Below are 15,373 nucleotides of genomic sequence, written 5' to 3'. Positions count from 1 at the left end.
AGGCCATTATGCAAAACATACTAATTCACACAACTTTTTTCCTTTCTCCTTTTTACAGGTATTTTACAGTTATGCCACATAGAGGGAAATTATGCAATTACAGTGTTTAGAATCTGATCAGGACAGCAGACAGAACAATTTCCCAAACTTTCTTTTCAGTACCTGGTTTCTGAAGCCATGGTTAAAAAGAAGAAGCTGCTTAGGAGCTGCGAATAGTGGTTAAGCACTCTTCATTTACCTTTAACAACATGTTAAGAATGAAACACAGTGTACAATTTTGTAATTATCTTGTTCAACTTCCAGATTATTCTGAATCTGCTGAAAATTCTCTTCAACATATCAAGAATCCCAGTGAACCACAAGCAGCATAAACACAAACCTCATCAAGGCACTATAGAATTAAATTTATGAAAACCAGTGATAAAGAGAAAATCTTGAAGATGAGATTAATCATTGGTATGTCATCAAAAATAATGCACACCAGAAGATGGTGGAATGTCTTTAAAGTATTACAAGAAAAACACTGTCAACCTAGAATTTTGTATCCAATGAAAATGCTCTTCAAAGATGAAGGCAAAATAAGGACATTTCAGTTGAGCCAAAGCCAAGAGAATTCATCACTAGTGAACTTCTACTACAAGGAATGCTAAATGAAGTGTTTTAGGCATGAAGGAAAAGGATACTAGATGGACCCATGAATTACACAAAAGAATGGTAAATATGTGAGTAATATAACAGACATTTTTCTTATTTTTAATATCTTTAAAAGAGAGAGAACTACTTAAAGTACAAATAAAAACAGTATATTATGGGATTTATAACATTTATAGAGGTAGAATGTATGAGCACAATAGCAGAAAGAATAGAGGAGATAGGATGCAAGTATATCATTAAGAGATTCTTACATTGTGTGTTAAATGCTGTAACATTCAAAGGTAGATGGTGATAAGTTAAAGATGCATATTGTAAAGCTTAGAGCAATTGCTGAAAAAATTTAAAAGGTGTGGGTAATTTGTCAATAGAGGAGATAAGAGGGACTCAAAACATAATCCAAAGGAAGACGAGAAAAGAGGGGAAAAGGAACAAAGAATAAATAGGACAAATGGAAATATAGGACTACTGTTGTTCCTCTGTTAGGTAAGAAACCACCTCTTGAAACTGGAATAAGATAAAGAATAAGTAAATGAACATAGTATCCAAACTCCCACAAATGGAATTCTAATAGCTTTTGTTGATGATAGCATCAATTGTATTCTGATTCTTTCAACAATGAAATCAATTATTTATCTCAATAAAAGAGATTATTTTGATTCAGAAATGCCTGCAACCTCGCACAAGTTGGAAAGATTTGGAAGAAGTAACAGATCAGGGAAAGGAGTGCTGGGAAAGCAGACCTGAGGTATTCAGTGCTGTGACAGTTGAAGTGGTTGCATGATTAGGGTAGTGGAATTAGAAATGAGAGAAGTTAGGGTAGCCTCTGAAAGTGAAACTTGAAATCAAGTAGAGATATGCAAACTATATCCCAGACCAATTAATATTTGACTATAAACTAATTGAATGAATTAACACACCTAAAGAGTGGTGGTATATTTTATAATGAACCTGATCATTGTATCAGTTAGGAATACTTTTAACTACAGCTAACAGAATAACCTATTTATAGTGGATTAAGTCCTAAACTTTATTTTATTTTTTTTATTTTTTTATTTTTTTCCTCTAAATTTAAATTTAATTTAGTTTAATTTAAATTTTAGTTAGTTAACATATAGTGTAATATTGGTTTCAGGAATAGAATTCAGTGATTCATCACTTACATACAACACACAATACTCATCATAACAAGTGCCCTCCTTAATATCCATCACCCTAAATGGGTGCCCATTCTCCACAAACTTCCCTCCATCAGACAACAAATGTTGGAGAGGATATAGAGAAAGGGGAACCCTCTTGCACTGTTGGTGGGAATGTGAACTGGTACAGCCACTCTGGAAAACTGTGTGGAGGTTCCTCAAAGAGTTATAAATAGATCTGCCCCATGACTCAGGGATTGCACTACTGAGTATTTACTCCAAAGATACAGATGCAGGGAAATGCTGGGACACCTGCACCCCAATGTTTATAGCAACAATGTCCACAATAGCCAAACTGTGGAAGGAGCCTCGGTGTCCACTGACAGATGAATGGATAAAGAAGATGTGGTCTGTATATACAATGGAATATTACTCAGCCATTAGAAACGACGAATACGGGGATCCCTGGGTGGCTCAGCGGTTTAGCGCCTGCCTTTGGCCCAGGGTGCGATCCTGGAGTCCCGGGATCGAGTCCCGCGTCTGGCTCCCGGTGTGGAGCCTGTTTCTCCCTCCTCCTGTGTCTCTGCCTCTCTCTCTCTCTCTTTCTCTCTCTCTCTCTCTCTCTCTCTCTCTGTCATAAATAAATAGATGAATATGGAGGGTATTATGCTGAGTGAAGTAAGTCAGTCGGAGAAGGAGAATCATTATATGGTTTCACTCATACAGGGAATATAAGAAATAGTGAAAGGGATTATAGGGGGAAGGAGGGAAAATGAGTGGAAAATATCAGAGAGGGTGACAAAACACGAGAGACTCCCTAACTCTGGGAAACGAACAAGGGGTGGTGGAAGGGGAGGTGGGCAGGGAGATGGGGTGACTGGGTGATGGGCATTGAGGGGGGCACCTGATGGAATAAGCACTGGGTGTTATGCTATATGTTGGCAAATCGAACTTTAATAAAAAATATATATTTTATATATATTATAAAATTATAATATATAAAATATATATTGTATATTATATATATATAAAATAAAAAAAACTTCCCTCCATCAACCTTCAGTTTGTTCTCTATAGTTGAGTCTCTTATGGTTTACTTCCCTCTCTTTTTTCCCCTTTCCTGTATGTTCATCTGTTTTGTTTCCTAAATTCCACAGATGAGTGAAATCATATTTGTATTTCTCTGTCTTAATTGGTTTAGCATAATGCATTCTAGCTCCATCCACATTATTACAAATAGCAAGATTTCATTCTTTTTGATGGCTGAGTAATATTCATATATATATATATGTATATATATCTCACATTTTCTTTAACGATTCATCAATCGATAGACACTGATGGGTTTTTTCCGTAGTTTGGCTATCATTGATAGTGGTGCTATAAACATTGGGGTGCATGTACCCCTTCGAATCTGTATTTTTGTATCCTTTGGGTAAATACCTAGTAGTGCAATTGCTGGATCACAGGGTAGTTCTATTTTTAATTTTTTTTTTAAAAATTTATTTACTCATGAGAGATGCAGAGAGAGAGGCAGAGTCATAGGCAGAGGAGAAGCAGGCTCCTTGCAGTGATCCTGATGCGGAACTTGATCCCAGGACTCCAGGATCACAACCTGAGCCAAATGCAGATGTTCAACTACTGAGCCACCCAGGCATCTCTATTTTTTTTTTTTTGGCATCTCTATTTTTAACTTTTTGAGGAACCTCCATATTGTTCCACAGTCGGGCTGCATCAGTTTGTACTCCTACTAACAGTGTAAGAGGGTTCATCTTTCTCCATATCCTCCCCAACATCTGTTGTTAGGTGTTATCATAGTTTTGATTTGTATTTACCTGATAATGAGTGATGTTGAACATCTTCTCATGTGTCTGTTAGCCATCTGGATGTCTTCTTTGGACAAATGTCTATTCATGACTTCTGCCCATTTTTAAATTGGATTATTTGTCTTTTAGATGTTAAGTTTGGTAAGTTCTTCATAGATTTTGGATGCTAACCCTTTATCAGATATGTCATTTGCAGATACCTTCTCCCATTCTATAGGCTGCCTGCTAGTTTTATTGATTGTTTCCTTTGCTGTGTAGAAACTTTTTATCTTGATGAAGTCAAGTTCATTTTTCCTTTTGTTTCCCTTGCCTCCAGAGACCTGTCTAGAAAGAAGTTGCTATAGCTGAGGTCAAAGAATTTGCTGCCTGTGTTCTCTTCTAGGATTTTGATGGTTTCCGGTCTCACATTTAGGTCTTTCATCCATTTTGAATTTATTTTTGTGTGTGGTGTAAGAAAGTGGTCCAGTTTCATTCTTCTGCATGTTACTGTCCAGTTTTCCTGACACCATTTGTTGAAGAAACTTTCTTTTTCCCATTGGATATTTTTTTTCCTGCTTCATCAAAGATTAGTTGACCATAATGTTGAGGGCCCATTTCTGGGCTTTCTGTTTTGCTCCATTGATCTATGTGTCTGTTTTTGTGCCAGTACCATACCATCTTGATGACTACAGCTTTGTAATATAGCTTGAAATCCAGAATCGTGATGCCACCATTTTTTTTTCCAGTGTTGCTATAGCTATTCAGGATCTTTTGTGCTTCCATAGAAATTTTAGGGTTGTTTGTTCTAGGTCTGTGAACAATGCTATTAGTATTTTGATAGGGATTGCATTAAATGTGTAGATTGCTTTGGGTAATATAGACATTTAACAATGTTTGTTCTTCTAATCCATGAGCTTGGAATTTTTTCCCATTTCCTTGTGTTCTCTTCAATTTCTTTTTATAAGTGTTCTGTAGTTTTCAGAGTACAGATCTTATACCTCTTTGCTTAGGTTTATTCCTAGGTATCTTACTGTTTTTGGTGAAATTGTAAATGGGATAGACTCTTTAATTTCTTTTTCTGCTGCTTCATTATTGGTGTATAGAAATGCAACAGATATCTGTACATTGATTTTATATCCTGTAACTTTTTGGAATTTATATATTAGTTTTAGCAATTTTTTGGTGGAGTCTTTGGATTTTCTGCATAGAGTATCATATTATCTGCAAATAATGAAAGTTTAACTTCTTTCTTGCCTATTTGGATGCCTTTTATTTCTTTTTGTTGTCTGATTGCTAAGGCTAAGACTTCTAGTACTATGTTAAATAGTAATGATAAGAATGGACATCCCTGTCTTGTTCCTGATCATAGAGGAAAAGCTCTCAGTTTTTCCCCATTGAGGATGATATTAATTGTGGGTCTTTCATATATGACTTTTATGATGTTGAGATATGTTCCATATATACCTACTTTGTTGAAGGTTTTTATCAAGAATGGATACGGGGGCAGCCCGGGTGGCTCAGAGGTTTGGCGCTGCCTTCAGCCCAGGGTGTGATCCCGGAGACCCGGGATCGAGTCCCATGTTGGGCTCCCTGCATGGAGCCTGCTTCTCCCTCTGCCTGTGTCTCTGCCTCTCTCTCTCTCTCTCTATGTCTATCATAAATAAATAAATAGATAAATAAATCTTTAAAAAAAAAAGAAAGGATTCTCTCTCTCCTCTCCCTCTGCCCCTCCCCCCACTCACATACATGCACACTCTCATTCTCGCTCTCAAATAAACAAATCTTTAAAAAATATATATTATGTATAATATATATTATGTAATATATTATATTATTATATATTATATATATATTAATGTAATATATCATGTTGATTTAAAAATTTTTTTTATTTATTTATGATAGTCACAGAGATAGGCAGAGACACAGGCAGAGGGAGAAGCAGGCTCCATGCACCAGGAGCCCGATGTGGGATTCAATCCTGGGTCTCCAGGATCGTGCCCTGGGCCAAAGGCAGGCACCAAACCCCTGCGCCACCCAGGGATCCCTAAATCATGTTGATTTATTTGTGAATATTCAACTACCCCTGCAGCCCAGGAATAAATTCCACTTGGTCATGTTGAATAATTTTTTTAATGTACTGTTGGATTTGATTTGTTAGTATATTTTTGAGAATTTTTGCAGCCATGTTCATCAGGATTATTGGCCTTTAATTCTCCTATTTAGTGGGGTCTTTGTTTTTGTTTTTGTTTTTAAATATTTATTTATTTATTCATTCAGAGAGAGCAAGAGAGAGGCAGAGACACAGGCAGAGGGAGAAGCAGGCTCCACGCAGGAAGCCCGACGCGGGACTCGATCCCGGGTCTCCAAGATCACACCCCGGGCTGCAGGTGGCGCTAAACCGCTGCACCACCAGGGCTGCCCGGGGCCTTTGGTTTTGGAATCAAGGTAATGCTGGCCTTGTAGAATGAATTTGGAAGTTTTCCTCCCATTTTTAGTTTATGGAACAGTTTGAGAAGAATAGGCATTAACTATTCTTTAAATGTCTGGCAGAGGGGTGCCTGGGTGGCACAGTTGGTTAAAGTACCCAACTCTTGGTTTTGGCTCAGGTCTGATATCAGAATCATGAGATCAAGCCCTGCGTCAGGCTCTGTGCTCAGTAGGAAGTCTCCTTGAGTTCTCTCTCCCTTTTCCCCTTCCCCCTGCGAGCGCGCGCTCTCTCTCTCTCTCTCTCTAATTAATTAATTAATTAAGGAAGTGAATATCTGCTAGAATTCCCCTGGGAAGCTATCTGGCCCTGGACTTTTGTTTGTTGGGATATTTTTGATTACTGATTCAATTTCCTTGCTGGTTATGGATCTGTTCAAATTTTCTATTTCTTCCTGTTTCAGTTTTGGTAATATATATGTTTCTAGGAATTTATCCATTTCTTCTAGGTTTTCCAATATGTTGGCATATAGTTTCTCATAATATTCACTTGTAATTCTATTTCTGTGGTGTTGGTTGTGATCTCTCCTCTCTCATTCATGATTTTATTTATTTAGTCCTTTTCTTTTTGGTATGTCTGACTAGGGGTTTATCAATTTTATTAGTAATTCTTTCAAAGAACCAGCTCTTAGTTTTGTTGATCTGTTCTATTTTTTTGTTTGTTTGTTTCTGTATCATTTATTTCTGCTCTAATTTTTATAATTTCCCTTCTTCTGCTGGTTTTAGTCTTTATTTGCTGTTCCTTTTCTAGCTCCTTTTATGAATAACATTAGGTTATGTATTTGAGACTTTGCTTACTTCTTGAGGTAAGTCTGTATTGCAATATACTTCCCTCAGCCCTGCCTGTGCTACATCCTTTGGGAGGGGTTTTGGACTCTCGTGTTTTCATTTTCATTTGATTCCATGTATACTTTTAATTACTTCTTTAATCTCCTGGTTAACCTATTCATTTTTTAAATTAAGACTTATTTATTTATTTTAGAGGGAGGGGGCAGAAGGAGGAGAAAGAATCTTCAAGCAGACTCCCTGCTGAGTGTAAAGCTCAACACAGGGCTCAGTCTTACAACCATGAGATCATAACCTGAGCCAAAATTGAGTTGGATGCTCAACCGGCTGAGCCATCCAGGTGTCCCACCCATTCATTCTTTAGTAAGATGTTCTATACCCTCCATGTATTTGTGGTCTTTCCAAATTTTTTCTTGTGGTTGACTTCAAGTTTCATAGCACAGTGGTCTGAAAATTTTCAGGGTATGATCCCAATTTTTTTTTTTGTATTTGTTGAGGGTTGATTTGTGACCCAGTGTGTAATCTATTCTGGAGAGTGTTTCATATGTACTTGAAAAGGATGTGTATTCCTCTGCTTTAGGATAAAATGTCGTGAATATATCTGTTAAGTCCATCTGGTCCACCGTGTCATTCAAAGACGTTTCCTTGTTGATTTTCTGCTTAGATTATCTGTCCATTGTTGTAAGTGGGTGTTAAAGTCCCCTACTATGGGGCAGCCCAGGTGGCTCAGCAGTTTAGTGCCACCTTCAGCCCAGGGCCTGATCCTGGAGACCTGGGGTCGAGTCCCGTGTCAGGCTCCCTGCATGGAGCCTGCTTCTCCCTCTGCCTGTGTCTCTGCCTCTCTCTCTCTGTGTCTCTCATGAATAAATAAACAAAATCTTAAAAAAAATAAAGTCCCCTACTATTATTGTATTATTACCAGTGAGTTTCTTTATGTTTGTTATTAACTGATATATATATATATATATTTGGGTGCTCCCAAGTTGGGGGCATATTTACAATGTTAGATATTCTTGGTGGATAGACCCCTTGGTTGTGATATAATGCCCTTCTTCATCCCTTGTTACAGTCTTTGGTTTAAAATCTAGTTTGTCTGATATAAGTATGGCTACTCTGGCTTTCCTTTGGCATCCATTAGTATGATAGATGGTTCTCCATCTGCTCACTTTCAATCTGCAGATGTCTTTAGGTCTAAAATGAGTCTCTTGGAGGCAGCATATCAATGGGTTTTGTTTTTTTAAATCCATTCTGATATCCTGCGTCTTTCAACTGGAGCATTTAGTCCATTTAAACCAGAGTAGTTATTGAAAGATATGAATTTAGTACCGCTGTGTTACCTATAAAGTTGGTGTTTCTGGTGATGTTCTCTGTTCCTTTCTAGTCTTTGTTGCTTTTGGTCTTTTTCCCCTGACTCATAGAGTCCCCTTTAATATTTCTTGCAGGGCTGGTTTAGTGGTTACGAGCTCCTTTAGTTTTTGCTTGTCTGGGAAACTCTTTATCTCTCTTTATATTCTGAGTGACAGCCTTGCTGGATAAAGGATTCTTGGCTGCATATTTTTCCCATTCAGCATGTTGAATATATCCCCCCATTCTCTTCTAGCCTGCCAAGTTTCTCTGGACAGATCTACTGGGAATCTGGTCTGTCTTCCCTTGTAGGTTAAGGACTTTTCCTCTTGCTGCTTTCAGGGTTACTTCCTTGTCTGTGTATTTTGTGAATTTGATTATGCTATGTTTTGGTGATGGCTGGCTTTTGTTGACTTTAATGGGAGTTCTCTTTGCTTCTTGGATTCTGATGTCTGTTTCCTTCCCCAGATTAGGGAAGTTTTCAAATATAATTTGCTCAAATAAACCTTCTGCTCCTTTTTCTTTGTCTTCCTCTGGTACTCCTACGTAGGAACGTTATTACCCTTTAAGGAGCAGCTGAGTTCTCTAAGACTACATTTGTGATCCAATACCTTCCTTTCCTTCTTTTTTCAGCTTCATTATTTTTCAGACTTTTATCTTCTGTATCACTGATCTGTTCCTCTGCTTCGTCCATCCTCATTGTCATTGGATCCATTCAGTTTTTGTATCTAGATTATAGCATTTTAAATTTTGGCCTGAGTAGTTTTTAGCTTTTTTTTTAACTCTGCAGTAAGGGATTCTCTAGTGTCTTCTGTTTTTCTCAAGCCCAGATAATATCCTTATGATTGTTGTTTTAAATTCTGTTTCAGACATCTTACTTGTATATGTATTGATTAAATCCCTGGCCATGACTTCTTCCTGTTCTTTCTTTTGGGGTGAATTCCTCTGCCTTGTCATTTTGTCTGAATTACTGTTTTTTTGTGTGTGTGTGATTATTAGGAAAGCCTGTTGTATTCCTGCTCCTGAGAGTAATAGCTATATTAAGAAGAGTTCAAAAAAAAAAAAAAAAAAGGAAGCTGGATCCTAGGTGTGTTTTGGTTTACTTGTCAAAAGAAGCTAGATCCTTGGGACACCTGGGTAGCTCAGTCAGTTAAGTGTCTGACTTCAGATCAGGTCATAATCTCAGGGTCCTGAGAATCCAAGCCCTGTGTTGGGCTCTGGACTCAGTGGGGAGTCTCCTTGTCCCTTTGCCCTTCCCTCTGCTCATGCCCTCTCTCTCTTAAGTAAATAAATAAAATCTTTTTTTAAAAAAGAAGCTAGACCCAAAAAAAGGAAGCTAGATCCTATTTCCCCTAGAACTGAAGCTTTGCAGCACTCTATGATCAGTAGACTTGGTATGTGCAAGGAGTTTGTGCTGGTCTTCTGGGGGAGGGGCCTGCTGTGCTGATTCTCAGGTGGACTTGCCCTAGTGGAGACACATCTGCAGGGCACAAGGGGGTGGGGCTTGGTGTAAGGGGCTCCAGCCTCTGATGGGTGTTGCTGTTTGGCTTACTGAAGTTGGTCAGTGCTGATGGTGGTGAGGCATGGAATGGCGTTGTCCTGTTCTCTCCTCCCTGGAGTGGGAAGTTCATGCTTTAGGAAGCCCTCACAGAAGAGCAAACAATCACCCTTCTTGTGTTCCTGGCTTCCATCAGATCCCTGCCTTCACCCTGTCTGTGCCCGAGCTATCTGCCTCCCAGACAGCACAGTACTCCTGTATTTTATCTTAGGCGTGCGGCTGGGTTTCAAAACTCCATATTTTGGAGACCCATGCAGTGCAGACCTGTGTGGGTCCTCTGGGAGAGGGTTTCGCCGCATTGTGGCCAGTGCCTATTTGTCTCAGAAATCGGTCACACCACTGTGAAGTGTTTCAGAGTTTATGGTGAAGTGCAGCAGAAAGGCCAGCACCAAGGTTTGTTGCTCTCAACCTGTGTCTCTGTTCCTATGCCAGTGAATACAGTAGCACATTGGCGTTGCCAGCTCTTTTGTCCCTGGAGAGGCTGTGCCACCTCTCCCAAATGCACTCCAAGCAGGGGAAGTTTTTTTTTTTTTCCTGTGCAACCCAGGGGATCCTCAGATCATGCTGCCCACTCCCACATCTCTGTCCTCCTTCCCCACTGGAGCACCACCAAGCCCACCAGGCATGACCTTGGCAATGTCGCAAACCTCCAAAACTTGAGACTTTGCATTTCACTGCTTATAAAAACTTGGTGGTAGTCAGCATGCAATCCCCTGCATTCTCTCTCTCTCTCCATAGTCTGGGCTCCTTCCCCTTTGCAGCACCTGCAGTTCTTTTCTCCCCCAAATCAATTCTCTGCAGCTCTTACCTTCCACAAGGTGGCTGTTTATCTACCTCCATTTGTGCAGTTTTACTCTCTCAGTCCTCAGATTGATTTCTTGGATATTCAGAATGATTTATTTAGCTGTGTTTGAGGGATGAGGCAAGCTTAGGGTCCCCCTATTCCTCCGCCATCTTAACTCCTTCCTCAGTCATAGAAACTTAAAAAAAAAAAAAACCCTCAGAAGCCTGGAGGTAGCCAGTTCTAGCGCTAATTCACCAATTTACTATGTATCAAGGACCTGGGCTTTTAAAACCCTTCCTTTCTGCCAGTCATCCTTAATCCATCTCATGAACATAGAAGGGATGTAGCTCTAAGCAATATCAAGCTATTGCTCTAAGCAGTAGCTCCAAGCATCATATCTTCACATCAGCTTCCCAAGCAGGGAGGAAAGGTCAGGAGCAATTAATCTTTCTCCTAATGAGGATTTATCTGTCTTTTTATCTGACAATTAACATCTTTCCCATAATACTCCAGAAGTCTTCCCTTTATGTCTTATCCCGTGGCTGCAAGGGAGGCTGGGACAGTAGGTATCTTGCAAAGGGGAACAGAGATGCTGTGTTTGGCCAAGATAAATTGTGATTCTTTCTTTGAGGTTGAGCAATTTCAGCCACAGAACAAAACTGGGATTCTTTTAACAAGGAATTAGAAGAGAATGACCATAGGATAGGCAACTAAAGATGTTTACTACAATCAGTACTGGAAGCATAGAAAAAGAAGAATCTCAGAGGCCAAAATTGGTGCTACTCAATTTGGCACTATACTGGAACAAGAATGCCCTGATGCAAGAACTCCAGTAGTTGAATCTTAAGATGAGTCTTTGAATATTGTTGAGATGGATACATCAGTCTCTCCTTATTCATTTACTTAACAGATTTTTATCTTATCAGTTGTTATTAGTCTCTGGAATTATAGCAGTAGAAAAATCAGACAAAAATCTCATGGGCATTAAGGAGGGCACTTGGTATAATGAGCACTGGATGTTGTATGCAACTGATGAATCACTAAATTCTACTCCTGAAAAAAAATAAATTCTACTCCTGAAACTAATAATACACTATATGTTAACTAACTTGAATACAAATAAAATCTAAAAAATAGTGAAAAAAATCTCTGCCCCCATGGTGCTTACATTCTAGTAAGTGTGTCTTAGCTGCATGCAACAGATTCCACGTTCATCAGTAAATTTCCTGATTATAATTGTGTTTCTTTTTTTAAATATTTTATTTATTCATTCATGAGAGACACAGAGAGAGAGGCAGAGACACAGGCAGATGGAGAAGCAGTCTCCTAGCTGGGAGCCCGATGTGGGACTCGATCCTAGGACCCTGGGATCACGACCTGAGCCAAAGGCAGATAGATGCTCAACCGCTGAGCTGCCCAAGCGTCCCTATAATTGGGTTTCTTATGGTCCCCAAGCAGTCTTACATCGCATTGTGAATTAAGAAATTGGTATTTTTATTTCACATGTCAGTCTTTTGGTTGATGTGAGTCCTACTAGGAACACACATTTCACCTTTAGTGAAATGACAAATCTTGTTTTTGACCTGCATATCTGAGGGCCAATACCTGAATCATGATAAATTCAACAAGGCATTTCAACCCTGTGAGCCATCGTGGGAGACAGAAAGCCACACAGTTTTCTCTAGTTAATACCCCAATAATGCATGTTTCTCCCATTTGGAATATTTACATTTATTAATTAGTGTGAAAGAGATATAAGAAAGGAATATTAAATTTTAAGCATTTAAATATCTCTGGAAAAAAGGAATACTGGCCTTGAAACTTTGTGACTTGTGTAATGTGTCATGAACTGACAGGATTAAAATTCCTCCTCAGAGGATTTAAGGTTTAAAAAAATTTCCTATTGGTACACATTTAGTTTGCTTCTTTTTTTCCCTGTCATTTCAAACAGTCCTGTTATGAACATTCTTGTATATATCCTTGAGTACAGGAGCAAGAATATATAGGGTTTTTACCTAGGACAGAAGTGCTGGGTCAAAGGGTTTATGCATGTTTGATTTTATGGAATACAGCCAAATGGTTTTCTGGAGTGATTGTGCCAACTCATAACTTCTACTAGAAGTGAATGGGAATTCTTACCTGGCATCTTCCATCCTCACCAACAGTTGGTATTTTCAGACTCTGGTTTTTGCTTACCTGATAGGTATAAAATGGCATCTTATTATGGTTTGAATTTGATTAATGTGATGTTGAACTTTTCATGTTTCTTTGCCATATATTCTTAATTCTACTTGAATTGCCAATTCATGACCTTTGTCCATTTTTAAATTGACTTCTTTATCTTTTTCTTATTCATTTGTAGTAACCCTTTTATACAATTTATTATTCTAACTCCTCACCCCTCCTTTTTATTATTTTTTGCTCCAGACATGTACCAAATCTATGGCTAGGATCTTTTTTCTTTGTTATTAGTGTCTTTGGTTTAAAAAAATAGTGTCTTTGGTTATATGGAAGTTTTTTATTTTAAAATAGTCAAATTTATCAATCCATTTGGAACTAAGATGGTTACTGGGTATAGCAAAATCAAAATTTTTATATATATATATATATATATTTTAAATTTTTATATTTTCATGGTGAATTTTCCCTATTCTCATATTTGTGGTTCTTTATCTTTAGTGGGTTTTCTTTTCTTTTTTTTATAAATTTATTTTTTATTGGTGTTCAATTTGCCAACATATAGAATAACACCCAGTGCTCATCCCATCAAGTGCCCCCCTCAGTGCCCGTCACCCAGTCACCCCCACCCCCCACCCACCTCCCTTTCTACCACCCCTAGTTCGTTTCCCAGAGTTAGGAGTCTCTCATGTTCTGTCTCCCTCTCTGATATTTCTCTTTAGTGGGTTTTTAACAAAGTTTGATTTACTTATTTTAGAGACAGAGTGCATGTGTGCAAGAGAGGGGAGGGGCAGAGGGAGAGAATTTTCAAGTAGATTCCCTGCTGAGCATAGAGCCCAATGTGGGGGGTCAGTCCTTGGACCCATGAGATCATGACCTGAGCTGCAACTAAGAGTCAAATGCTTAACTGACTGAGCCACTCAGGCACCCCTATCTTTAGTGGTTTTTAAAATTTAAAGTCCATAGGGCGTCTTGGTGGCTCAGTAGCTTAAGCGTCCAACTTTTGATTTCGGCTCAGTCATAATCTCAGGGTTATGAGATCGAGCCCCACGTTGGGCTTTGTGCCAGGTGTGGAGCCTGATTAAGACTCTCTCTCCTTCTCCCTCTGCCCATCCCCCCTCACTTAAAAAAATGAAATTTAAAGTCCATTTTTATGAAATAAATACAGCAAATACAGCTTTATTTTTTAAGTATTTGCCTGATATATCTTTTCTCCTAATCTTGACTTTTGACCTTGCTATATCATTTGTTAGTGACATACTGAGAACAGACCAGTAGGAATGGTCCATACCAGTTGCAGAAAATAAGGGCCCTGTAGCCAGTACCAGCTTATATACTTATCATTTTGGTTTTGAATTTCATGCTTGCTTTTGTCCCTTCATCACTTACATCACCACATCATGGTGGACAGGACCAGGGGGTGGATAAGGATGATATGTGTGTAAGGATCCAGCCAATAAATGAGACAGACTCAGATCCAGTGAAATAGTAATAAGTTCTGAATCTATTTTTGCCTAGCACAGTGGAAAGAAGTAGAAATAGAGTTTCCTTATTTACTGGCCTGAGATAGAAAAGAATCCTAGTTTAGGAAAATTAACATTCAGAGATAGGATTCTGAAAAGACAAATTTCAGGACATTTTGCGGTATGTTGGGGAGCCATTTGATAATAACCCATCAATTAAACTAGAACCATGTGTTGTTACTTTATAATTTACCAAAGTAAAAATAAATAGAATACCTTTTTACACACAGGGAAACTAATCAGAAAGGGAGAAATATCAGCTAAAGACCTGGAAAATGCTGAATATACACATGAGAGGGGAACTTGAGGATTATCATTTGAGGCCCCGTGATCATCTAGGTTTTTAGATAATTTCTCATTTCCCAGTTTGGTTCCCCTGACTCTGCAGAATTGCCTGAATCTAGCAGTGATTGCTGTTATACATGCCTGGGATCATGAGACTACTTCTCCATATCTACCCATATCATGTTTTTCTGGGCAAGTCTGGGGTATAAGACCACGCTCTCTGGTGGAGAAGGACATCACTACTCCATATCTGGTAATAACTATTGGGGAAATGCTTGCTAGCTATCACTTGCTAGCCATTTTGATTTTTGGGGAAAGATATTTAATATCTTTTTACCCCAATATCTTTATCTATAAAATGGGAATACCAATCTCCTATGGTTGTTGTAAGGATTAAATAAGATAACTGAGCAGTAAGTGCTCAATAAATAATACTGTCCTTGTTACTATTTCTTCACAGTTGAATTCATCATGAATTTTCATTATGTTAGGCACTGAGATAAGTAGTCAATATGTGGTAGCTATCATACTGCTTTTTTAGTCATTTGGCCAATCCATATTATTATATAATTAAATTACAGTATATTAGGCATTGTGCCAGATGTAGGAGCCACAGCAGTAAATAAGACCGAACCCTCAAGACTCTGGACAAGTTTTTCTGGCTCTACTAGTGAGACTCTTTTCTCCCTTAGGAGTTCTCTGGACTTCTTCCAAAGAGATCACAGATGCCTTCCTATAATGTGCCAAGTTCTGGCTGACTATAGGATGGAAGGGAAGATATACAAATGTGAACAGCCTTTGTCCCATATAGGCACGTGGGAAATAAGCTGCTC

The 15,373-nt window shown here is 38.6% G+C and overlaps 1 protein-coding gene across 1 annotated transcript in view; it reads left to right on the top strand.

Annotated features, from left to right (window-relative positions):
* Positions 1 to 15,373, top strand: part of ACOT9 (acyl-CoA thioesterase 9) — an 89,871-nt gene that overhangs the window by 14,815 nt on the left and 59,683 nt on the right. Inside the window, exon 4 of the mRNA XM_035711937.2 lies at positions 304 to 722. Coding sequence (XP_035567830.1) covers positions 667 to 722 — 56 coding nt within the window. The 5' untranslated portion in view covers positions 304 to 666. The remainder of the gene's footprint in view (positions 1 to 303; positions 723 to 15,373) is intronic.

Source organism: Canis lupus, chromosome X (assembly GCF_003254725.2).
Source record: "Canis lupus dingo isolate Sandy chromosome X, ASM325472v2, whole genome shotgun sequence".
NCBI lineage: Eukaryota > Metazoa > Chordata > Mammalia > Carnivora > Canidae > Canis > Canis lupus.
The sequence above is the reverse complement of the archived record's forward strand: the minus strand, read 5'-3'. Positions and strand labels throughout refer to the sequence as shown.